General features: G+C 41.7%; 2 protein-coding genes across 2 annotated transcripts in view; one reads left to right on the top strand and one right to left on the bottom strand.

Moving 5' to 3' along the window:
* LOC103796327 (uncharacterized) overlaps positions 1-18,280 on the top strand; it is a 29,826-nt gene extending 11,546 nt beyond the window's left edge. Inside the window, exons 4-5 of the mRNA XM_078339145.1 lie at positions 3,030-12,819; positions 15,157-18,280. The gene's annotated coding sequence lies outside the window, so the exon portion shown is untranslated. The remainder of the gene's footprint in view (positions 1-3,029; positions 12,820-15,156) is intronic.
* Positions 690-18,924, bottom strand: LOC100396589 (serine protease FAM111A-like). Its single transcript, XM_009008182.6, has 4 exons — positions 18,772-18,924; positions 9,755-9,784; positions 6,814-6,931; positions 690-3,811 (listed from the first exon to the last, which is right to left on the bottom strand). Exons 3-4 carry the CDS (start codon positions 6,892-6,894, stop codon positions 2,060-2,062), a joined length of 1,833 nt encoding a protein of 610 aa, XP_009006430.3. The 5' UTR covers positions 6,895-6,931; positions 9,755-9,784; positions 18,772-18,924; the 3' UTR covers positions 690-2,059.
* Positions 18,925-25,272: the final 6,348 nt, after the last annotated feature.

Below are 25,272 nucleotides of genomic sequence, written 5' to 3'. Positions count from 1 at the left end.
TAACTATTCTGTAAGATAAAACTCGTAGAACTTTACAGCACAGAGCAAATCAATGTATACACATTAAAGTATCATTTAGGAGGGCAAGGGGTCAAAGGAAAGAATTCACCCTGTGACAAGAGAATCTAACTATTCTATGTATGTATAACTGTATTGTAAGCATGTAAAACCACCTCACTGAAGGAGGTGAGAAACAAGATGGTGACGGGAATAACACTGGGAATGAATGGAGTACCTAAGACTACAAGCATGGAAATTGCACATAGGCACTGGATTTGAGTTGATAAAGTTATTTCCCACTGAGGTAGAAGTTAACAATTCTGACACTGCTATATATGTATACGTGGATTAAGCAATTAAGTGAATGTGTGAGAGATGGCAGGCGTCATGCTTCTCAGTGTTTGGAGTTGGAATATACAGATAAGAAAGGCATATACACATATGTGTACACCTACATATATGAGTAAATATATTCACATATATTTCTTTGCTCTGTCAGCTGAGGGGGCTAAAAAAACAACATCCCAGTAGCAATGAGCATATCTAGTACCTAGATGTTGGTTTCTAATACCATTCTTCATTAAAAGTCTCCAGGTGTTCCATGGTGAGCAAGTCCATGAAAACCTACCCCCAAAAGCCAAAGAAGCCGAGAGGACAAAGAAAGAGGCTGACAAATACAGTTTCTCAGAAAGAAACATTTAATAGGACCTTACAAACAGAAGCAATGTTTCCAGCAACCACTAAATGGCAGCACTCAACCTCCCCAAAATACCTTTTACATAGCAAGCCTTTTTGGCAAAACATGTAGCTGGTCGCATCTCAGACTTTCTTGTGAAATACCTGACCACTGGGGAGGTTAGCTAAGCATCTTTATGAGGGATTATCTGTACTCCCGGCATTGTTTAAAGACATTGCTTGTCTCTCTCATTGCTTGATTTCCTTCCTTCCCTTCCCTCCCTCCCCCCCTTCCTCCCTTCCTTCCTTCCTTCATCCCTTCCTTCCTCCCTCCCTTCCTCCTTCCCTCCCTTCCTGCCTTCCTCTCTTCCTCCCCCCACCCCCCCCCAAAAAAAAGACATTGCTGCAGAATATCTTGGTATGCATGAGTCAAACAGCAGTCACCACGGCAGCTGCACTTCAAGATGACATCACCCTTGCACTGCAACAGGCTGTTTTCCTACACTGCACCCCTTGAAACCAGCCCTTACAATCTAAAATGCCCACCTCTTCTGTGATAGTCCCTGGACCTAGACGGAGGGTGCTTGATATTGTATGGCTTTAGTAGCATTGCACTGGCAATGGAAAACAGATTGGGTCCAGTGGAATTCCAGATGAGGGAGATTTGCAGGCTTGGCTGAATCATCTATACAGTCTTCACAATACCGTGAAGAGGTAAAACAATGAGAAATACATAACATTACTAACTGGAATAGAAGAAATCTAAATAAAGTAATATGATGTCTAGGATATCCCTTGCCTTAATAGCCTATAAACATGGGAAGAATGACTATCATCTTCTGAACTTCAGGACCCACGTATTCTGACGGTTTGAGTAATATGAGGATATTGGATGTTCTGAAAGATTCTGAGATCATTCCTAATCAAGCATTTAGCTCCTAAGTTAGCATTAACCTTAGCCCCAACTTTTGCTAGTAAGTGACCTGTACATTTTTCTAAGCACTTACTTGCCTTATGTCAGATGTAGGGAATAATGAGATGAATAAGTTTTGATTCCTGCCCTGTAGCTAGTGAATTTAGACGAAAATATGAAAGATGAAAAAAAGTGACTATATGATGACTTTCAGTGTGATAAAACTGATTATTATTTAATCTTCTTATTCTTCACATTGCTTGACTTTAAAATAGGGCAAGTTATGATCCATCTCATAGTCTTGTTAAAATTAATTTCTTCATGTGCTTAGAAAAATGCCTGGCAGATAGGAAATGGTCAATAGTGTTATTACTGATAAAATTGACCATTTTGGAATTTAGAAAACCATCATTAATGCCTATGAACTAACAACTCTATAAGCTATTCCCTTAAATCTAATAGACTGAATTCTCATAAGTCCTCAGCACTCATCATTTCTACATCCTGATGACTTAGAAATACTTCTTCATACCATGGTTTATATCTTAGCTTAATATCATAGAGGATGGATTCCATAGTAGAGCCAAACTCAATGATACTACAAATCTCATGTTGGTACTCATAAGCAAAGCCAGCAGCATGCATGGCCACCAATGAACCATTTGAATCAAACACTGGGGAGCCAGAAGCCCCAAAGAAAAACTCAGTGTCATAGGTAATCACATTACGGTTGGGAACTATTTTCTGGAAACTTCTTGGAGTGTACATATGAACAAACTCTGGACTTGCTGCTGCTTTAGCCTTAACACGTTCCTGACATTCCTCTGCTCGCTGATCCTGAGGAATCACAACACAAGCATCGGTTTGCTTTTTTTCTCCATTTGGATGGCCAATAATATGTATCAACTCACTATGTGGCGCAGGAGCAATTCCATTATATAGTTCCACAGGTACCTGTTGTCCATTTTCCTTCAGTTTCAGGACAACATAGTCAAGCTCTTCACTATATATCTCATACCAAGGTTCAACGGAAAAGCAGTTCATTTCCTTTTCTTGTGGCTCTTCATAACAAAATGTCACCCTTACACATTGACCAATTATGTCTGCCCCCTTACTTGGCTCTATTCCTTTTCCCACAATGAGATTTATTACATGCTGACAAGTTAAAATGAACAATCCTTTAAAAACAAAGCAGGTGGCACAACCTGCAGTTGCACCGTTCCAGAATAAATACCCAACCGAGTCACTGAGATGTGCAAGAAGTTTCAGTACTTTCACAGAATAAGAGTTTTTTGTTACTTTCGCAAAGTTTTTTCTATCCAATTCAAATAATGTTTTCCCATTTTTTCCTTTTATTTTTTTCTTGAGGTTTTCCCTGATTTTTTCAATTTCTCTTTTCAATCTGGGGTACTGAGACACGGTTTTTTCTCTCAACACACAGGTGTTTCTTTTCTCTGACTCAGGATTCTGAGGACCTGCTTCACGGGGGCCCATTCTGTTGTCAACCTCAACCTGGAAGAGTTTGCCTTCTAATTCATCAACTAGCTGGGTGTTTTCTAAAATGGAGTCATGGTTTTCAATGAGTTTCCAATCATCATTCTCTAGAAAGGAACAAAATCTGCCATCCTTGCACAGAGCATCCTTTATGGTTTCTCCTTTGAAAGCATAGACACAGAGTTTGTACCCCTTTTTGTGAAGCTTCCCACATTTAACAATTTTTCTTTTATACTTCCCAGTTCCAATTGCATGAATGTAGAATTTGACACAGTCAGTTGATGCCTTGACATGCCGGCCAAATACTTGGTTATTTTCTTTCTGCTTACTTTTACTTTTGTAAAAGGTAATGACCACATGGCATCTTTCAGGAAAACTAGTGAGGGGCATTCCAAGGTTTATGCACCCTTCGATTCCTTCTGCTCCATGCACAAGGAGTTCTTGGCCTTGGTGAGTTTCTATCTCTTTTCTGACAGCCTGGAGAGTGTTGAGAGCTGTATATAAACTACCATTCTCACTCTGTGTGAGCACATGTTTCATTTTCTGGTTTTTCTTGTGATTTACATCCAGGGTAACATGTATTATCTTATTTTGGGGCATGACCTGGTCTTGATTTTTCTTAGGTGAATGGAATCTTTGAGTCTGGGTATTAGTTATTTCACTTGGGCTGCCTCTAGACACCATCCTCGTTTGAGAAGTACTGGGATTAGTCTTTTGCTTTTTAGAGACCTAAAAATAAATGTTAGATACTTTAAAACTCTGACTGCAATCTTAGTCTTTTTTTTCTCTTTTCAGGTATGCAATTCACAAAATTCCTATGAGAAACTCAGAACCAATCTAAGAGGGCCAGTGAATAGAATTAAATCAGTGTTTGACTTGGGACCCAAAATGAAAGCTGAGCTTCCTATAACATCTGTCAGATAAACTCTTGATACTACTACACTAGTGCATTTTTTTTTCGAAAAATATGAGAGAAGGGGCCGAGCACGGTGGCTCACACCTATAATCCCAGCACTTTGGGAGGCTGAGGCGGGTGGATCACCTGAGGTCAGGAATTCAAGATAGCCTGACCAACATAGTGAAACCCTGTCTCTATTAAAAATACAAAAATTAGCGGGATGTGGTGGCATGTGCTTGTAATCCCAGCTACTGAGGCTGAGGCTGGAGAATCACTTGAACCCGAGAGGTGGAGGTTGCAGTGAGCCGAGATCACGCCATTGCACTCCAGCCTGGGCTACAAAAGCAAAACTCCACCTCAAAAAAAGAACGAAGTCCACTAGTATCTGAAATAGTGTTAATTCAGGTCTTGTTTATTATCATCAGCTATATACTTTCTATATTTTCTGAGGACAATGATGAAATACAGCCAAAAATTTGTTCTTGAAATACTGACTTCAGCAATAAGCTACCACAATTTATTATAGGCAATATGTATTAAACAAAATCATCATTATTTAACTAATCATTTGGTTAAAATATAGTTATTTGTAATAATACTTTTATTCACCCAGCATATATCATGAAAACCTGAAATTATTTCTCTATTACATCAACTAATCCCAAAATTTTATAAAATAAAGAGGGACAAACATGATGGTTCTGTCCTTTTGATGGAGAAACTAAGATACAGAAAGTTCTTATAGGTGTCTTTTCTAGGATCACATAATAATCAATAAAGTATCAAAATTGCAATTTCTAGTACAATTATTTTTTTCATTGGACTAGTGTATATATTCTTTTTTGTAAACTTTGTATTTATTATTGTCATTTTTGCAGGGCATTATCACAAGAAACGGGTGGAGGTGGGGACAGAAATTAAATAAAGAGGATCAATCAAACAGAAGAAACACGATGAAAAATTAGAGTATCTGTTTCCTATGCCTAAAAGACACATTTTCCCCAAGTCATATTCATCATGGCATGGGTACCGGCAGATATGGGTTCATGTGCCAGCCATGCCCCTTACTACCAATGGGAATAACAATGCCAGAAATATTATAAAGATTAAGCATAGCATTATTGTATGACAATGCCTAGCACAATGACTAGCACATAATATGTTAACATTTGTTTTCTTTCTTTATACTAATATTCCAGATCAAAAATAAATGAATAAATGGAACTTAAGGTAATACAGATTTACCCTGGGCATACATATAAACTCTCATAGAGCATCCCTTCAGCCTAATGCTGTCAGAAACATTTTTGTCATGCACTCCATTGGAGTACTGTAATAAACTTCCTATTTATTTAAATGATTTTTGGGCAGGTATAGACCCTTCTGAGAGGGGAAGAGGAATAGGATATAGTAATTAGCTCTGTCATGGAGTAGGGCAGAGAAAAACATAACCAAGTTTGCCTTAGACTTTTTAGATATATTCTAGTTTACCAGATTCAGGACAAAAGAAAACAAGTTGAGAAATTGTAAGCTTCACACTCAACTGCTTACCATTCCTCAACCTTTTTTCTTGATAAATTCAAGGAGCATTTTAGACTCAGGGAAAGATACAATGGTTTGATATGATAACAGAGCCCAATCAGTAGAAAAAGGCCCAACTACATGTCATTAAACCTAACTCCAAGTCTTCACTTCATTCCTGCCTCAAGCAACGACTCACTTCCCTCTGTCCTCCAGTAAACAAATAGAAGATTTGTCAGAATCCTTCCTAACTGCCTAATGAGGTTATGGTAAGAACACATACGTAAAACATTGTTTTATAAACTGTATTCAAATGTAGGTTATAATTACAATTGAACAGATCGACCATATTTGTAATGGTATATGTTTTCATGCTATGAAATAGTATTAATTTTGGTTTATTACATAGTTTACTGTAACACATTGTACTGAATTTTTTTGTTGTTATTCAAGGAATATTATAATAGTTTTTTTATTAAAGAATGTTTGGGCTGGGTGCAGTGGCTCATGCCTATAATCCTAGCACTTTAGGAGGCCAAGGCAGGCAGATCACCTGAGGTCAGGAGTTTGAGACCAACCCAACCAACATGATGAAACCCCATCTCTACTAAAAATACAAAACATTACCCAGATGTGGTGGTGCATGCCTATAATCCCAGCTACTCCAGAGGCTGAGGCAGGAGAATTGCTTGAACCCGGGAGGTGGAGGTTATGGTGAGCCGAGACTGCACCACTGCACTCCAGCCTGGGCAACAAGAACAAAACTCCATCTAAAAAAAAAGACTGCTTTGATATAGCTAAGATTTGTATTACAATTCCTTTCCCCATGCTATCCCCAAAATAAAATAAGTAAGAATGATTTTATCTTATTTAATATTCCCAATACACAAGGTAATTTCTTGGCAAGAGTAACTATAAATCCCAGTGCCAAGGATAGCAGGTAATATTGGTAAACAGTCAGGCTTCAGTACCCATGGGTTCTGTATCTACAGGTTCAACCAACCACAGATTGAAAATATTCGGGGGAAAAAAGTTAGTGTGCCTGAACTAAACGTGTATAGACTTTTTCTTGTCATCATTCAATAAGCAATATAGTATGCCAACATTTTACATAGCATTTACCTTTCATTAGGTAATATGAGTCATCTAGAAAGTATGCAGGAGAATGTGATACCTTATACGGCAATACTATGCCATGTTATATAATGGACTTGAGGCTTCATGGATTTTGGTATCCAATGAGTTCCTGGATCAAATCCCACATGGATACAAAGCGATGACTGTATTATATAAGTAGAATTTATAGACATACCGGAGAAAAATAGTGGTCAATTTTCATATTATGTTTTTCATTGCCCGAGTCTTCCCATGAGCTCTTCTTCTTACAGCTCATGATGGCTTGAAGATGAATGGATAGTTCAGCTGAAACACTAATTTCAAATTTTCAAGTTATAGTAGTATCTTCAAAGCTGTCATTAATTGTATAGAGGAAAAGATAAGCTGATGTCCTATGTCCCACCTTTCCCCTTGAGCTCCAGCCTTGCTCTCCCTGGAGATGTTACCTTAGCAAATAGTTTATTCACCAACTATAATCACCCCAACAATAAAAGCTTTCTTTTCCATAACACTGCATATCAGGCACTTTATGAAAATTATACTAAACATTTTATGAAGTTTATCTCTAGTTGTAAATTCTTATAGAGACCAGGCAAATTAGGTATATCTACACTTTACTGATGGGGAAAGTATAGCTTAGAGAAGGTGGATGAGCTGCCCAAGGCCAGAGTTATGTGGCAGAAATGGAATTCAAATGCAGGTATAAATACCTTACAGAATAATTTTCAGTTGGAAATTTCAAAAAGGTGTTCTAGTTCCATTGATGTTAAAATCTGGTCTCCGTTTAAGATGAAGATGGCAAGGGAAAATAAAATTACAGGGAAGTGGTGAGGAAAGAGCTCATGAAAGAAATTTGGAATGAGATTTTACAAAGAAATCTGGAAAGTTTGCCTAGGATGATAGTCAGAAACCTTAATTGATGCTTAAGCTTTTTTTGTTTAAAGAGGTATTTTCCTTCTATCTTTCCTCTGATGTCTCCCTAAAAAATAAAATAGTGACATCTTCCATAGTAATAAATACCACTAGAAAGATAAATACCATTGACAGCAGCAGCCATGTCTGTCCTTAGTACCTCAATGTCTAAAACAATGTCTGGCACATGTTACACCCTTGAAAAAGATACGTTTCTAAAGATACATTCAATAAACAAATGGAGTAGGCATATGGCGTACTATACCCTGTTCTACATGCTTTTCATCAACTACCTTGTAATTCTTACAACTCTAGGAGATAGGTATTATTCTTTCATTTAAAAAGCTGGTAAAAAGCTCGAATACCCAGGGAGCTTAAACTTTACTCAATGTCATAAAACTGAGAGAATATACTTTTAAGACTTTTTATTATGAAGAATTTATTACAGAAAAAAAGAGAATGGTATAATGAACCTCCACATACCTATCTCATAGAGTTAATAATTGTTCATTTTTTTGCCAACTTATATAACAGTGAAACAGTAAAAGAATTAACATAAATATATTTTTGTTCAAGGGCCCTTTAACTATTTATGCACGGAGGCTAGGTTAATTTTAGAGCAGTGAGATAACATGCAAAAACAGCAGTCATGTGGTTTTAAAAACTAACTCTGGGATTAAAGGGAAAGTATGTAAACAACTATGCATTGTTAAAAATTTATAGGAGTGCTGTGACCTGGGGAATAAATATAATCTTTAGATAACTTCCGCTTGAAAAGAAATACAGGGGCTAGAACATAACTTAAATAACAACACATAGAAGCAGCCCAGGAAATCGACATTCCATAGAGACAATTTATCTGTTCTCTTCAACAAATCAATGCTTGGGCTCATTGGAACATCAGGGGACAAAGACATTCCCAACCTTCTTTGACCCATGATGGTGCTCAGACGTCTGCAGTCAATGGTCACCTCTTGATTGTAACTCCCTTCTCTTTCCTGTGCCTTTTACATAAACAGCCTGAATCTTGTACTCACTTAAGAGGGTACTTTGGGATGCTAGTCTGCCATATTCTCAGTTTGCTGGCTCGCTCTCTGAAGGAACCTGCTTTTCATTCCACCAACCGTCATCTTTCATGTTTGGCTTTGAGGTGTGAGTTGCTGGATGTGGGTTTGGCTACCCTTACACCATCCTTTTATTTTACTAGATTATATACATTACAGCTAGAGACATCATGACATTTAAACTCTAGTGGTCACTTCCTATCTCTAAAAATTAAGTACTTTTTCTGACATAATCACAATACCGGTTTTTTCACACCAAGATTCAACTGAGATACTCAGTTTCCTTTATATGTCTTATAAGGCTCCTTTATTCTAGAAAAAGCATTGATTTGTTGAAGAGAACGAGTAATTGTCTATATAGAATTTCTGACCTTCTCGGTTACTTCCTCAGGTCGTTGCTGAATTTATGTTCTAGCCCGGGTATTTCTTGTCAAACGGAAGTTATCTAAAGGCTATGTTTACTCGTGTAACTGTTCCACTATGGAGCAAGAGTCCTGGCTTTCTAGTTTACTGTCAATGAACAATTAAGGAAATTCATTTAGCCTTTCTGGGCCTCAGTTTCTTATCTGTAAAAAGAAGCAATGATTCCAAACAAGATAAGGAATATGGAAGTGCCAAAACAATGTTGGAACTTTTAAGACTGTCTGAGTTCAAATATTATGTAGCCACTTACTAGCTGCATGACGTTGGAATTAACTATTCTTCATTTTCCTCACCGGAAGATGGGAATGAACCTTATTGTGAATATTAGAAATACAACGTGGGCTAGGCATGATGGTTTATGCCCATAATCCCAGAACTTTGGGAGGCCAAGGCTGGTGGATCACTTGAGGTCAGGAGTTTGAGACCAGCTTGGCCAACTTGGCGAAAACCTGTCTCTACTAAGGATATAAAAATTAGTGGAGCATGGTGGGTGCCTGCAATCCCAGCTACTTGGGAGGCTGAAGCAGGAGAATGGCTTGAACCTGGGAGACAGAGGTTGCAGTGAGCTGAGATCACACCACTGCAATCCAGCCTGATCAACAGAGTGAGACTCCGGTTCTCTCTCTCTCCATACATATATAACATACCAGTGTTTTAAATGTATGTGATAGGTTGCCCAGTAAATAATCTAGCAAAATAAAGAGGTGATGTAAATGTTATCGATATCAATACACTTACCACAGGGGTACTCTTGAAATAGCAGCGAACCTAGGAAAACAAAAATAGAAAGTATATAATTGCAGAACTGGGCTGTGTTGCCAGACCCTTAAATGCGGAAACTTGTTGCCCAACTATTAGGAAAATCTGGGGATTCACTGTGTTCTGTTAATGATGTCTCATCTTATGAAGTTTGAGAGGGATCCAGGTGCTTTAGGAGTGATTAATATACACAGACTAAAAAAAGAACATCAAGCTCACGCCTGTAATCCCAGCACTTTGGGAGGCCGAGGCGGGTGGATCACGAGGTCAAGAGATCGAGACCATCCTGGTCAACATGGTGAAACCCCGTCTCTACTAAAAATACAAAAATTAGCTGGGCATGGTGGCGTGTGCCTGTAATCCCAGCTACTCGGGAGGCTGAGGCAGGAGAATTGCCTGAATCCAGGAGGTGGAGGTTGCGGGAGCAGAGATTGTGCCATTGCACTCCAGCCTGGGTAACAAGAGCAAAACTCCGTCTCAAGAAAAAAAAAGAACATCAAATGGGCAGAAGGAAACATGAATTTTGCATATACTTGAGCAATCATGGTGGAAAGGGGCAAGAGGTTAAGAAAACACTCCAATATCCTTCCTCTCCCTAGATTGTTTTCAGAATCCAGCATGAATCAGGCTATGTCAAAATATACAGCGCCATTAGCTATCCTATTCCAACCCATGTTTTATACTTGAGGTCAAGGTTCTACTTATCTAAAGGACTTGGTTGACTTCGTACAGTAAAGGGATAAAGCAGCACAGCCTGTCCCGGGGCCCATGTCCAGCCCACCTGACAGCTCCCCTTAGGAATTCCTGTCTCTCAATCTCTCCTTCCTTTCCTCTCTCCTCCCCCGTTTCTCTCTCCTCCCCCATCTCTCTCTCCTCACCTCTTTCACTCTCCCTTTTTTTCTGCTTCTCCTCACCCCAACCCCATCTTTCTGCCTTTCCAGGGGCAGGGGCAGGGGCAGGGATTGAGGCCAACTCTAAGCCTCTTCCAATCCCACCATGCCGCCTCACTCCCCTGGCACATATGGGCACTTTGAGCACCACTGAAATAAAACCTGTGTCCTCCTGGCTTCCCAGACGGGCAGCGCTGTCAGTCCCTGGCTTCCGAGCACCAAGCTCCTTCCCCTCTTAGCTGGACTCCAGCCTGCTGCACCACCCAGCGCCCGCACCCCTCGGAGAACCCTAGCGCCCTGTGTGCTGGCTCACTGTGTGACTTGCCAGCACTTGGCTTGGAATCCAGCGCTCAAAGCAGGTCGCGCTCTTATTTGAAAAAGCAAATGCTCCAGAGCTCCAGAGGAGCAGGTGGGACTAGGGATTTGAATCACCTGCCTTTTGGGAAAGGTTGTCTGTGAACCAATTACTTTCTTTCACTTTTAATTCAGCCATGCCTCTTCCAGCCCAAACCTCACATGAACCTCTTCCCTTCTCCCTCTCTCCTTTCTTTTGCTTCTCTGGACCCCTGGAAAGGCAGGGGCACTCAGAATGCAGGTCCTTTAACAGAAGGCTGCCTTGCAAAACCCTTCCAATATTCTTTGATCATCAGCTTTGTTAGGTGCTGGGAATACTCTGAACCCCTCTGTGGTGACTGAGGAACCACAAGCTTCTGGAAGAACTGGCAAAACACAAGCTATCTGAAATAACAAGAAGAGATTATTGTTGATTTTTAACCTGTAAATTCTCTTAGGATTTGGTTTCCCCGAACTGAGTTATTTTGCTTTGTGCTGCTTGTTACTTACTGTATTGATTATATTTGAGAAAATGAAGGGTAATGTGAAATGCTGAGACGTGACTTATAACTTCGGCTCTGCTGAGCAGCAACTTGTAACTTTAGCTCTGCAGAACTGTTCCAGTAAAAACAGGAACTCTGTGAAAGGGACTAACCACACGGCTTGATTGTCGGAGAGAGGTGACAGCACGTAATAGGCATCTCGTTGCAGAGAGCCTATAAACGGACGTGTAATGGAGAGGCTTATTACCCAGGAAAGGCATATTGATTAGGGCCCTGGAAAGGGAATGTGACCCTTATAGAGAGCCTATAAACAGATGCATGAGGGGCGTCTGTCTCTGTGGTTGAGATAAGATGTCAAAGTCTTTCTTCTCCTACTGCTCCTCCAGGCCTGCGTGGAGGCCCCTCCTCTTGTGGTTTTTGTGGTCAGGCTGGTTGTCCTGTGTCAGATCCTGCTCCCCCTGTAGCTGTGAGCCCAATATGTTTTGCTGATAATCGTAAGTTTATGTTTAACCTATATTCTTGCTGCTGTGTATGATTTCTATGCTGACACACAGAAAGTTATTTTTGCATTGTTCTGCTTTTATAATACCACGTTGTGATTTTTGTGCACCAGTTTTTGCAAATGTATTCTTTTTGTATAATTATCACTGAAACTTTCCTTAACCTCGCTCCCCCACCCCTATTGAAGGAGCATAATAAAAAAAACTGAGGTTTTCAAGGGAATGTCAGACATCCACAGAGCAGCATTATGTGGTGTCTCCCCTGGGCCCAGCTTTAATTAAAACATTTTACTTGTCTCTCTTTCTTTTTCACCGACCACTCGATCACTTTGAGAGATCTTAAACCCACATTGATGTATTGGGAGCTGGTTTCTCCAATAGTTAGGGTCGCAGCAAGGCAAGCCCATAGAGCCCCTCCTGTTCTCCCTTGCTAAGCTGAGCTTCTGACAAAAACAGCCTCCAACCTTGTAAACAGGAACCTAGGTTCCAGGATGTGGTTGCACCAGGCTCTTGAACCCAGGATGTTGACCCAATTAAGCAGAACGTCAGCCACTGAGAACCAAGATGTGGTTTTTCTTAGAATAGCACCCAGCTACTTGCAAACTCCCTATATAATCCCCATAGTCTTTAAGCCAGGCTGCTGCCTTCACTGCCTTCAACTAACAAAATTTTGGTGCTGAAACCCAGGATGGGAGTAGGTGCTGGCCACTCTCTTTTCTTCCTTGGCCAGCCCCCGAGTCCGAACCTCCATCTAGACCCAGGAATCTCCGACTCTCTCATTGCTGGCAATCTCATCCACCATCAGAACCTCAGCTAGGGTGAGTAAGAGAGACTCTTGCTGTTTACCCTGAACCCTTGACTGTCTCTGCCTTCCCAAAAGAGCCAGCGCCGGGCCAAGGGCTTCTTCCGGCCTCCAGGACTCCGGTTCCTCCTTTTCAGAGACGCCTGACATGTGGCTACCTCCTCTATTCGGGACAAGGCCCGCAGGACAGAGGATGCCCTCTCTCACCAGCCTTGTCATCAGCAGTCTCTTCTTCCTCTACCTCTTTCCTCCATTCGCTATTGGAGCCTCTTAGTCTACCTCTCCCAAAAGTGTCTCCTGTGTAATCTTAATGCTCTCGGCCTCCTTTCGGAAGTCCATCCTAAGAGGCTTATCTTTTACTATATTACCACTTGGCCTCAATACAAATTAAACAATGGCTCCCAATGTCCCAAAAATGGCACTTTTAATTTCAGTATACTTAGAAACTTAAACAACTTTTGCCATCTCAATGGGAAATAATCCGAAATTCCTTATGTTCAGGCTTTCTCTGCTCTCCGCAGTCATCCTTCCCTCTGCCAGTCCTGTTTCCAAATCCTGATTGATTTCCAAATCCTCCTTGCCAGCCCCAAACCCAACTCACCCTATCACCCTCCCCGTGGCCCCAGCCAACAACTCGTCTCCTGCCACGCTCCACAGCCCAAGCCAATGACTCCTCTCCTGCCACACTCCACAGCCCCAGCCAATGACTCCTCTCCTGCCACATTCCACAGCCCCAGCTGACGACTCCTCTCCTGCCACACTCCACAGCCCCAGCCAATGACTCCTCTCCTGCCACATTCCACAGCCCCAGCTGACGACTCCTCTCCTGCCACACTCCACAGCCCCAGCCAATGACTCCTCTCCTGCCACACTCCACAGCCCCAGCTGCTGACTCCTCTTCCTTAACTTTCCTCCTTCTCGACAACATCATAATCCCCCACTGAAGCATCATAATCCTCCACCGTATGCCCCCACTTCAGGCCTACCCCTTTCCTCCTCTCTTTCCAACCATCCCGACCCTGAGTCCTCCTGGTCTCCACCCCTTACCAACTCTCAAGCCCAACATGCCCAGCAACCAGCTCCCTTGCTTCCCCTCTAGGAGGTAGCAGAGGCCAAAAGGATCATCTGTGTCCATGTCCCCTTCTTCCTCATGTGGCTTGCAGCCCAGGCACATACCCACAATCTTCATTGGCAAGATCCTGCTAAGCCCCTATAAGCTGCCACCATCCACTGGGAAGAGCTAGCCTAAGAATACCAGCCCACAGATCCAGGCTGAGCGTCCTGTAACCAGATAATTACTTGCCTTATTGCAGGCCTTAACTGAGCTTCCCATAAGGCTGTGAATTTTGAAAAACTCAAGGAAATTTCCCAAAAGGCAGACAAAAATCCTGCCCAGTTTCTTTCCTGCCTTACAGAGGCCCTCCAAAAATACACTCTTGCTGATTCTGCCCTTGAGAAGGCACCATAATTCTTAAAACTCATTTTATCTCCCAGTCTGCTCCAGACATTCTGGACAAACTTAAAAAGGCTGAAGACAGCCCTCAAACCCCACAACAAGACCTCTTTAATCTGGCCTTCAAGGTCTTCAACAACAGGGATAAACAAAGTACAACAGACAAGGCCCAAAGAGATCGTGCTAAATACCAGCTTCTAGCAGCAGCCATTCACCAACCTAAACAGCCTGGCTGTGGCACCCAGGGGCACAAAAGACCTGATAGCAGTGCACCTCTGAGGGCATGTTTCAAGTGCAGCAAGGAAGGCCATTAGGCATGTCCCAATCCATGGGTGCCAAAAAGCCCTTGCTCCATCTGCCAGCAGACAGGTCACTAGAAGTCTGACTATCCTCTCAACAGGCAGACAAAAAAGCCTGTACCTCCAACTTGCAACCCCTTCACCAAGACAAAAGGTAAAAAATCACTTGCACTCCCATAGCTCCGTGGTTTAGCTGCTGCAGACTAATGGGGCCCAGCACCCCAGGCTCCATCTGCCATTATTGTATCAGAGCCTAGGGTAACTCTATTAGCAGCAGGTAAGTGAATCTCTTTTTAAATCAATACCAAGGCCACCTATTTGGCTTTACCTGAATTTTAAGGACCAACTCCTCCCTCACACGTCTCGGTTGTGGAGGTTGATGAACTTATCTTGCACCCACGTGCCACCAAAACCCTCACTTATTCCCTATCTAATACCATTTTCCATCAGGGCTTGTTCCGTTGCTGATGAGGAACTGCAATCCCCTGTAGAGGGAGAGGGGTTCTGATTTTGGGTATACCCGGCCTTCTTAGGCTGGTTTTCCCCCTTTATTATAAATTTATCCATCTGCCGTCTTTACAATTACCACCTTTCTAATTAGGTTTCCGAGTCGACGTCCAATTTATTGATTCCCAGTGCTGGGATTCAAGCAACCCACTGTGCCGGCCACAATAGCAGCGATAAGACTGATGGTGCTTTTCTGCCCGGGAATCTCTGATCTGGCTTCCCTCCTGAGTCCACAACAAGCAGCTCTGCCTTCCTGGAGCTCCAAACACCGGTCAGTAAGGGAACCAGTCCCGTTTACTCTGCATGAAGAGCTGCCGCGCCAAGGCGCCGGCAAAACCGCTGCGCCGGCCACAAGAGTCGTGCTGGCGACCCATGGGGCTCCTCCACCAGAAATCTGCTGGTCCGTGAGTGACAAAAATTCGTCTGAAAGTGTGGCGTCCTCTCATTCTCTGAGCTTTGACTGGGAGCTACAATCTTGAGCTGTTAGTGATCAGCCATCTTGGATCTCTCTCCATTTTCTCACACTCTTTCCTCCTCATGCTTTGCTGTCCTACTCCCATTCTAGGCAGGAACCCCCATCACTAAAGGTCCCCTTATTCGCCAGCTCCTCCAAGCTGCACACCTCCCAGCTAAAGCAGGGAGGACACTGCCAAGAACACCAAACAGGATCAGATGAAATCTCAAACCGCCCCCCACCCCCAAAAAAACAGAAAAGCTGACCAGGCAGCAAAAGAAGCCTCCCTTTCCTCTGCCCCTGCCTCTCTCCTCCTCATCACCCCCACAATCCAACCCCAGTATTCCCCCACCAAAAAATCTTCATTGTTACAAACAAAAAGCCTCCTCCCAAGAAAACTGGATAGTCAAAAATCAAAAACTCATCCTCCTGCAAGAACAAACCAAGAACATTCTAACATCTCTTCACCAATCCTTCCCTATCAGTGCACGCCTCCTGTACCTTCTCCTTCACCCTTACTTCTCTGCCCCCCACCTATTTACCACACTAAAAGACATAACCTCAGACTGACATGTATGCTCTGTCACTTCCTCCCAAGGGGCCCTCCACTCTCCTCCTATCCTGGAATATCAGCTAAGAGGACCAGCCTTTCCCCATAGCATACCAAACATTAAAAGTCCTCTCTTTCCCCATTCCCACAGGAATAAAAAACAACAAAAAAAGTCTTAACTCACCCATTCCTTGCTCATCTGCAAGGAGAGTTTGAGTATCCACAGGACTCTATCGGCCACCTCATAAACTCTCTAAAAGAGGCCATCTCCCCTTACAATCCCTATCAACTCCTTCCCCCAAATACAGACTCCAATTCTTCCTCAAGTTCTTAACTGTTTTTATAGCCCCACTGTCTCTGTGCTCTCAAAGTCCCTTCTCACTTCGACAAGACTCAAACAATCTCTCAATCTCTCTCTCTCTGTTACTGCACTCCAACCAACTCTACACTTGCTTCCTGTTGCTGGACATGTTTTTCCCTTTCTTCTACTGCCTACTCAGCTGTCCCAGTTTCTCAGCCCCAGGACCATATTCCCATTCGCTTCTCACACACCATCCAAAAAGGCTCGGACTTTGTAGACAGAGCCCTGACCCTCACTAAAAACTATCCCACTGCCCTCGCTAACAAAGCTACCAAACTTCTCTCTGCGTATACTGCCGATTATGAGCATGAAAAACTCCCTCCTCCTGCCATCCAAAGTCCCACAATCCTACATACCCCCAAACTTGGCCAAGCCCCTTTATGTGTCACCTCTTCCAACCGACACATACACATAGGCACTATCCCTCCCCCTGCCTGTGGCTTAACTCAAACCATCTCCCATTCCTCTTCCCATACTTCACGCTAGGTAAATTATTCAGTTTCCCCTGAAGCTAATGGCCTCTTTACCCAGCCCCTCCTTGTGACCTCCTGTCCTGCCTCTTAAACATGGAAACCCCTTTCCCAGATATGAGCTCTTAAAGGGATCTCTCTCTCCTCCTCCTCCTCCTCACTCTAGGGTGCAAGTCCCTCCAAACAAGGAAACTAAACACTCCAACACCTATTCTCAATCCACTTGTCTGTTTACATTAACACCGCAGGCATCTTATCTTCTTCCTCTGCAGATCCGCCACCTACTTCTGTCTCCCTGCCAACTAGACAGGTACTTGCACCCTGTACCTTACCTGCAACATTAGCCTTGTCCCTCCAAACCAAGAGCTCCCTGTCCCTGCTACTCTACACACCCATCCCCCACTCAAAGCAGAATTCATTCCCTTATTAGTAACCCTTAGAGTCACAACCAATGTCAGGTTAGAAGCAAAAAGCCTAAGAACCTCATTATCATATTTCTAGTCACTCTCCCAAAGCTTCCAATCATCACTAAAACAAACAAACAAACAAACTAGCAAATTCTATCACTCACCTTCAAAACCAACTAGACTCTTTAGCAGCAACCACCCTACAAAAACGGCAGAGGCCTAGACCTCTTCGCTGCTGAAAAAGAGTCTGTGCTTTTAAATAATTTAAAACAATTATTTTTAAATAAACAATGCTGTTTCTACCTCAGTGAATCTAGGTTAGTACAAAATGCTATCAAAAGGCTCAAAGACAAACCCAGAAAATAAGAGATAACAGTTCTTCCACTTGGTCCCCCTGCCTGCTTGGTCTCTCAGCTCTTGGCCCTCTGGCTACTGCCTCCTTGGTCCTGCCATAACTCTCCTCCTCCTCTTAGTCTTTGGCCCTTGCTTCTTATGTCTTCTCACCCAGTTTCTACAGAAGCAAACACAGGCTTTTACCCACCACACGATATAAGATGTGATGATGTTCCAAGACTACCAACTTACAAGCCAGCCTCACTTCACAAGCGTCCCCATTCATAACATGTAACCTCCTTTTATATATGTAAAAAAAGACTGGAATGTTAGGGTCACATCAAGGCAAGCCCATAGACCCCCTCCCGTTCTCCATGCTAAGCCGCTTTCACCAAAAACAGCCTCAAAACTTGTAAACAGGGAGCCTAGGTTCCAGGACATGGTCATACCTGGCTCTCGAACCCAGGATGTTGACCTGATTAAGCAGAATGTCAGCCCCTGAGAACCAAGATGCAGTTTTTCTTAGAATAGCACCCAGCTACCTGCAAACCCCCTGTATAACCCCTACAGTCTGTAAGCCAGGCTGCTGCCTTCCCTACCTGTGGTGAGGCAGCCTGGAAGGTTGAAATAAATTTGCTAAACCTGACTCTAGGTCTGTCTCTCCCTCCTTTTGGTCAACCTTACAAGCTTCGAGATGCATATTCCTAGGGCCCATATCATCTTCTTCATCACTGCCATAAGCGTCTGCACATATTGTTGAACATCTGGAGAATCGATTTATGACAAGGGTGTTTACTCCTCCTGCATCCGCGGCTTCTTCCTGATTGTCCTGGTCGCAGGGCCTATTCCACCTGCTGGGCATGCCGCCCCCTGGGAAGTGCCTGAATCTCCCCACTCACCCAACTAGCCTCAGCGCCTCCTGTGTGCTGCAGTAGAGATCCCAGCCTGGTGCCTCAGCGCCTACCCCACATCCATGATTTACAGGCTGGGACAGCCACATTCCTGCACCCCGACTTCCATCTCCGCTCCCCTCGAGAAAGCTGCCTCAGTGGCTTTGCCGCCAGCGTCCCAGCTCCTCCCACTCCTGAGTTTAGATTTCCCGCTCCCTCTCCAGGCCTGCCCAGCCCAACCTACCGCCGACTTCGCTTCCCAATACTCGGGACTGGGCAAACCGGGAGAATAGAAGCAGGCAAGGACCGCGGTGGGCAGCGGGGCCAGTGAGACAGGGTCCTGCTCGCGGCGTCAAGGAGGAGCGCTGTGGATGGGTGAGGCTGGCGCTCTCCCTCTGCCTCGCCTTCCCAATCACTCTTTTATATAAGCACGCCGGCAGGTGTCCCCAGCGCAGCCAATCCGCTTCCGCAGTAGCTGGGTTGCTGTCTAAAGAGAGAAGACAAACTCCAGTATTTTTCTGGCCATTGGCCAGACGAGCCATTCGGCAGGTGAGTTCTATTCTCTGACTGAAGTGCTGGATCCCAAGGGACTGGAGGGGGAAGTCCCTAAAAGTCACTAGTGCAGGCATCTGAGACTTGGTGGGAAACGGATCATGCCATTGACCTTCCTGACAGATGAGTTACTCTTTTTTCTTTCTTCCTTTTCTTTTCTTTCTTTCTCTCTCTCTCTTTCCTTTTTCTTTCATTCTTCTTTCTCACTTTCCTTCTTTCTTTTTTCATCTTTCTATCTTTTTCATTCATTCTTTCTTTCTTCTCTCTTTCATCTTTCTTTCCATCTCTCTCTTTTCTCCCTTCCTCCCTCCCTCCTTTCTTCCTTCTTTCTCTTTTGCCTGTTTTACATTTCAATGTGTATGAAAATAGTGGTTAAAGGACAATAAGCTTAACACTTACTTTCTAAAACATGGGTGTTAAGAATTGAAGATACTGATAAAATTTGTTTCCAAAAAGAACGCTTATACACTTGGTGGGAGTGTATATTAGTTCAACCATTGTGGAAAACAATTCGGCAATTCCTCAAAGACCTAAAAACAGAACTACCATTCAACCCACCAATCCTGTAACTGGGTGTATTCCCAAAGGACTATAAATCATTCTGTCATAAAGACACATGAACACATATATTCCTGGCAGCACTGTTCACAATAGCAAAGAATCAACCTAAATGCCTATCAGTGGTAGACTGGATAAAGAAAACTGAGTACGGGCTAGGCACTGTGGCTCTTATCTGTAATTCGAGCACTTTGGGAGGCTGATGTGGGTGGATCACTTGAGTCCAGGAGTTTGAGACCAGCCTGACCAACATGGAGAAACCCTATCTCTACTAAAAATACAAAATTACTCCCGGCATGGTGGTGCATGCCTGTAATCCCAGCTATTTGGGAGGCTGAGGCAGGAGAATCACTTGAATGCAGGAGGTGGAGGTTGCAGTGAGTCAAGATCATGCCATTGCACTCCAGCCTGGTTAACAAGTAAAACCTTGTCAGAAAAAAAAAAAAAAAAGAAAGAAAAGAAAACTGATTATACCATTGAATACTACACAGTCATAACAAAAAATGAGATCATGTCCTATGCAGGGACATGGATGGAGCTAGAGGCCATTATTCATGTTATCACTTATAAGTGGGAGCTAAATGATGATAACACATGGAACAGACACTGGGGGTTTTTGGAGAGTGGAGGGTGGGAGGAAGGAGAGGATCAGGAAAAATAACTAATGGGTACCAGGCTTAACACCTTGGTGGTGAAATAATCTGTACATCAAATCCCCAGAATACGAGTTTACCTACATAACAAACTTGCACATGCACCACTAAACTTAAATAAAGTTAAAAAAAATTTTCAATCTACAAAGTTGAGATTTACTAGAAAGGTTATTCAGATGATTTTGATATATTGAAATATTAGTGCACAAGGAGATAATATAAAGTTATTATTATAGAAGATGTAAAATATGTCCCTCTGCCTAATTATCTGTGCAACTAAATCTACTATGTACCAAGATATTGTTGTATCGGACCGAGCATAGAAAGCCAACACCAAGACAAAAGTATGCCAAATTGCAGGGTTTATTGCCAGTGACCACGGAGGACTCACGTCTCTCCAACCCGTGGCCCTGTAAAAGAGGGTGACAAGACCTTTTATACCCGTAAAAATCAACTTGGGGGTGAGGGGAGAGGATGGGGTGAGGGGCTTCAGACATTCCGAGGGCCAGTGGATTCAAATCACTTTCTGGGCGAGGATGAGGGTGAAGGAGTTCCAGACATTAGAGGGCCAGGGGACTATTTGACATTCTGATTGTCATTTAAGGGGTTCACAGATGCTAAGATTAGCATTCATTTACACATCGTCCGGGTAGGGGTGGGATACACAGATTTTTATTTACTTGGTGCCAGGATGGAATTATCTGGGGGTGCTTACTCTGGTAAACAAAGGCCAGCAATTCTGGCAGTTACAGATAAGAGGAGGTATGCAGCTTTACCTTACTTTGCATCCTGCAAAGTAATCTAGCAGTTTACAGAAGCCAAGGTTAGCAGTCATTGTGAGGAGAATGGAAACAGTTTTGTCAATTAATAAAATGGCATTGTACAGGTTCTAACTCTAGGCCAGCTATATCACAATATCACCATTCTTTCTGAAATTTTTATAACATTTTGTATAATTTTAATCATATTTCTTTTAAAAACATTTATGGCTTGATAAGTTATATGTTGGCTTATTGGAGAAATGGCATAAAATAACAATTCTTAATCTTTATGTATATTTGCAGTGAAACACATTTTGACTTCAGGTAATAGGAACATAACCCTTTTTTCGATGAAAAATTACCGTCGCATATTTTTCTTCATTATCCCACACCTTTGTTGTTTTCTTAACTTGTATTACTAATTAAAGTTCCCTACCTTTTCAAAAAAAAAGCTATTATTGACATTTATTTCTCTGTAGTAAACTTTGGCTATTGTTTTTTCTACTAATTTCGGGCAAAAATGAAGTATCAATTTCAGTTACAAAATATAGCTTAGTAAAATCTAAGCCAAATAAAGTTCACATTCTAAAGTCTACAAACAAGTTTTAAAAAGTGATTTTGACATTAAACTTTTTTATGAAATTTAACTTTTGTCTTTTAAGGGCCAGAATTCTTACAATTACTATGGAGGTCCTATTCTATAATCACTGCCTGGGTTCTGTGTCAATGTGTCATTAAACAGGCTCACTCACTCTTCCTGTTCTTTCTGCTTTTCTTCCTTCCTTCCCTCCTTCCCTCCCTCCCTCCCTCCCTCTTTCTCTCTTTCTTTCTTTCTTTTTTCTTTCTTTCTGTCTTTATTTCCTTCCTTCTTTATTTCTTTCTTTCACACAGTCTAGCTCTGTCACCCAGGCTGGGGTGAAGTGGCATAATCTTTTTTTTTTTTTTTTTCATTTCTCCCTTTTTGTTGTTTTATTTATAGTACATTGCAGCATTTTAAGAACAAATATGTAGATATATGTTCAACTTTCTCCCCCCAGTTAAGGAAGTTAACTATAGCATGTAACCTAAGTTATTTTCTAATTTAAGAAATTAATTCACTATATTTATAATCTTGGCTCACTGAAACCTCCATCCCCTACGTTCAAGCGATTCTCATGCTTCAGCTTCCTGAGTATCTGGGACTACAGGCATGCACCACCATGCCCAGCTAGGCTAACTTCAAATTTTTTTTTAATTTTTAGTAGCTACAGTGTTTGGCCATATTGCCCAGGCTGGTCTTAAACTCCTGAGCTCTGGCATTCTGCTCTCCTTGACCTCCTGAAGTGCTAGGATTGCAAGCATGAACCACAGTGCCTGGCCAATTTCTTAATCCTTAGACTAAATTTACAGGGGACACACTTTTTCCAACATTAGCTGCAAAGGGATTTTTCCTCCACCCATAAGTCACTGTCAGTAAGTAGTTTTATTTTTTTTCTTGTGTTTCCGCTTGCTTGTTTGTTAGTGGTTATTTGGGAAAACCCCTTCTTGAAATTACTTTTTACATGCAAGGTCAAATATAAAGGTAACAGCATAGATTAATTTTCTTCCACACCTATATATACATTTTTATTCCTGCCTGTGGCTGTAAATAGTTGTAGAGTTAAAAGCGGAATGGACTTAATGGAGTATCATTTGTATTTATAATTCCTGTATTTGTAATTCTGCTACAGAAATGAATTCTGTTATACTCAAAGGTTACACTGTTATTTGACTTCTTGAAAAGTATGTAAAAATAATGCTCTTGTGGCTTTTCATAGATCTTTAGTCTATAAACATTAAATTTAATCAATAATTCATATCATTTATGATTAATTTTACTATGGAAAACATAATAATACACATAGACATAATTATTTTGTAACAGTTGGTGTGTTTGGAGTGTTTACTATCACGCTTGAATATGGTACTCCAGCTAGAAAATATTAATTTGATAATGTATCTTTAAGAAATTATATAAAATACATAAAAGTATATAACCTTGTGCACATTTTTAAAACAAGGCTTTGTTGTAGAAAAAAGATTATGATATGCATGAAGATGTTTTGTTTTCTATTATTATTTGAGTTTATTTTAAAAGTCATTACTGCAATCTCTCTCTCTCTCCCTCTTTTTCTCTCTATGTGTATATATATATGTATACCTATACATATACAACCAAAAATTCCAGGTTGATTATATTCTACACAAATTTCCTTTTTTTGTTGCCATAACTTATTCCTAATAATTGAAAGCCACTGAAAATCAATACCTGTTTGCTAAATCAAGATATGTGATCAAGTTAAAAGTGCCATTGTTATTATATATAAAACTTTCTAATGATTACTTTTGTAGTAACTTTTTTTAAAATTGCATTTTAGGTTTTGGGGTACATGTGAAGAACATGTGAGACTGTTGCATAGGTTCACACATGGCAGTGTGGTTTGCCACCTTCCTCCCCATCGCCTGTATCTGGCATTTCTCCCTATGTTATCCCTCCCCAACTCCCCACCCTGCACTGTCCCTCCCCTACTCCCCACCTCACAGACCTTGGTGTGTGATGTTCCCTCCCTGTGTCCATGTGTTCTCATTGTTCAACAGCCACCTATGAGTGAGAACATGTGCTGTTTGATTTTTCTCTTCTTGTGTCAGTTTGCTGAGAATGATGGTTTCCAGGTTCATTCATGTCCCTACAAAGGACAGAAACTCATCATTTTTGATGGCTGCATACAATTCCATGTTGTATATGTGCCACATTTTCCCTGTCCAGTCTGTCATCGATGCACATTTCAGTTGGTTCCAAGTCTTTGCTATTGTAAACAGTGCCACAATGAACATTTGTATGCATGTGTCTTTATAATAGAATGATTTATAATCCTTTGGATATATACCCAGGAATGGGATTGCTGGGTCAAATGGAGTTTCTATTTCTGGGTCCTTGAGGAATCACCACACTGTCTTCCACAATGGTTGAACTAATTTACACTCCCACCAACAGTGTAAAAGTGTTCCTATTTCTCCACATCTTCTCCAGTATCTGTTGTCTCCAGATTTTTAAATGATCGCCATTCTAACTGGCGTGAGATGGTATCTCAATGTAGTTTTGATTTGCATTTCTCTAATGACCAGTGATGATGAGCATTTTTTTCATATGTTTGTTGGCCTCATATATGTCTTCTTTTGTAAAGTGTCTGTTCATATCCTTTGCCCACTTTTGAATGGGCTTGTTTTTTCTTGTAAATCTGTTTTAATTCTTTGTAGATTCTGGAGATTAACCCTTTGTCAGATGGGTAGATTGCAACAATTTTTTCCCATCCTGTTGGTTGCTAATTCACTATAATGACTGTTTCTTTTGCTTTGCAGAAGCTGTGGAGTTTGATTAGGTCCCATTTGTCTATTTTGGCTTTTGTTGTCAATGCTTTTTGTGTTTTAGTCCTGAAGTCCTTGCCTATGCCTATGTCCTGAATGGTTTTGCCTAGATTTTCTTGTAGGGTTTTGATGGTGTTAGGTTTTATGTTTAAATGTTTAACCCGTTGGGAGTTCATTTTAGTGTAAGGTGTCGGGAAGTGGTCCAGTAGCTAGCCAGTTTTTCCAACACCATTTATTAAACAGGGAATCCTTTGCCCATTGCTTGTTTTTGTGAGGTTTGTCAAAAATCAGATGGTTGTAGATGTGTTGCATTGCCTCTGAGGCCTCTGTTCTGTTCCATTGGTCTATATCTCTGTTTTTGTACCCGTATCATGCTGTTTTGATTACTGTAGCCTTGTAGTACCGTTTGAAGTCAGGTAGTATGATGTCTCCAGCTTTGTTCTTTTTGCTTAAAATTGACTTGGTTATGCAGGCTGTCCTTTGGTTCCATATGAAATTTAAGGTGGTGTTTTCCAGTTCTGTGAAGAAGGTTGTTGGTAGCTTGATGGGGATAGTGTTGAATCTGTAAATCACTTTGGGCACTATGGCCATTTTCACGATACTGATGCTTCCTAACCATAAGCATGGAATGTTTCTCCATTTGTTTGTGTCCTCTCTTATTTCCTTGAGCAGTGGTTTGTAATTATCCTTGAAATGGTCCTTTACATCCTTTGTTAGTTGTATTCCTAGGCATTTTATTCTCTTTGTAGCAATTATGAATGGCAGTTCGTTCTTCATTTGGCTCTCTTTAAGTCTGTTATTGGTGTATAGGAATGCTTATGATTTTTGCACATTGAT

The sequence above is a fragment of the Callithrix jacchus genome, chromosome 10, assembly GCF_049354715.1.
Source record: "Callithrix jacchus isolate 240 chromosome 10, calJac240_pri, whole genome shotgun sequence".
NCBI lineage: Eukaryota > Metazoa > Chordata > Mammalia > Primates > Cebidae > Callithrix > Callithrix jacchus.
This window is presented reverse-complemented; position numbering and strand designations above follow the sequence as displayed.

What these genes read in the sequence shown, in the direction of transcription:
- LOC100396589 (XM_009008182.6), bottom strand. Translation starts at nt 6,894, where the DNA reads ATGAGCTGTAAGAAGAAGAGCTCATGGGAAGACTCGGGCAATGAAAAA. An exon ending in TTGACCACTATTTTTCTCCG is followed by an intron (nt 3,812 to 6,813) that starts GTATGTCTATAA and finishes ATTTATTTTTAG; the next exon opens with GTCTCTAAAAAGCAAAAGAC.